The sequence below is a fragment of the Morone saxatilis genome, unplaced genomic scaffold (assembly GCF_004916995.1).
Source record: "Morone saxatilis isolate NCDOM2014 unplaced genomic scaffold, NCSU_SB_2.0 Contig20, whole genome shotgun sequence".
Lineage (NCBI taxonomy): Eukaryota > Metazoa > Chordata > Actinopteri > Moronidae > Morone > Morone saxatilis.
Genome location: NW_023339763.1, coordinates 19166741 through 19167211, shown reverse-complemented (window position 1 = coordinate 19167211; position 471 = coordinate 19166741). Strand labels below are relative to the sequence as shown.

General features: G+C 36.3%; 1 protein-coding gene across 1 annotated transcript in view; it reads left to right on the top strand.

The window, feature by feature from the left end:
• Positions 1 to 471, top strand: part of rps6ka4 (ribosomal protein S6 kinase, polypeptide 4) — a 12416-nt gene that overhangs the window by 1937 nt on the left and 10008 nt on the right. Inside the window, exon 2 of the mRNA XM_035665887.1 lies at positions 336 to 407. Within this exon, the coding sequence (XP_035521780.1) occupies positions 336 to 407 (72 nt within the window). The remainder of the gene's footprint in view (positions 1 to 335; positions 408 to 471) is intronic.

The following is a 471-nucleotide window of genomic DNA, read 5'->3' as shown; positions in this document are numbered from 1 at the left end:
CCCTGGGATGTATCTACTGTCAGTTAATATACTTGGTACACATACCTATATACTAATATAAAGTATTATAATTACTTTGTCATTACAGGTTTTTTGTGTGCTGAATGCTAAAAGTCAAACACACAGACGCATTGGGCTAAATGGACTCACTCACAATTAAATTCAGGTGTCTTTTAACAGCTGGACAGCTGTTTGAGTATATTTTAAGATATGCAAATGCCTTTTTGAAAGATGTCTGCCTTTCAATTTAAAACAAAAATGTCTGTGTTTGCAGGGTGCAGAAATGGTGTATGTGTATATACTGTATGTTTTAATTGTGTTATTTCTGCCACCAGCTAACCTCACAGGCCACACTGAGAGGGTCGGCATGGAGAACTTTGAGCTGCTCAAAGTCTTGGGCACTGGAGGTACGAGTGTGCATGAAGCTTTAAATAGACCTCCAGTATATTATTTTTTAAAGTATATTTTTTT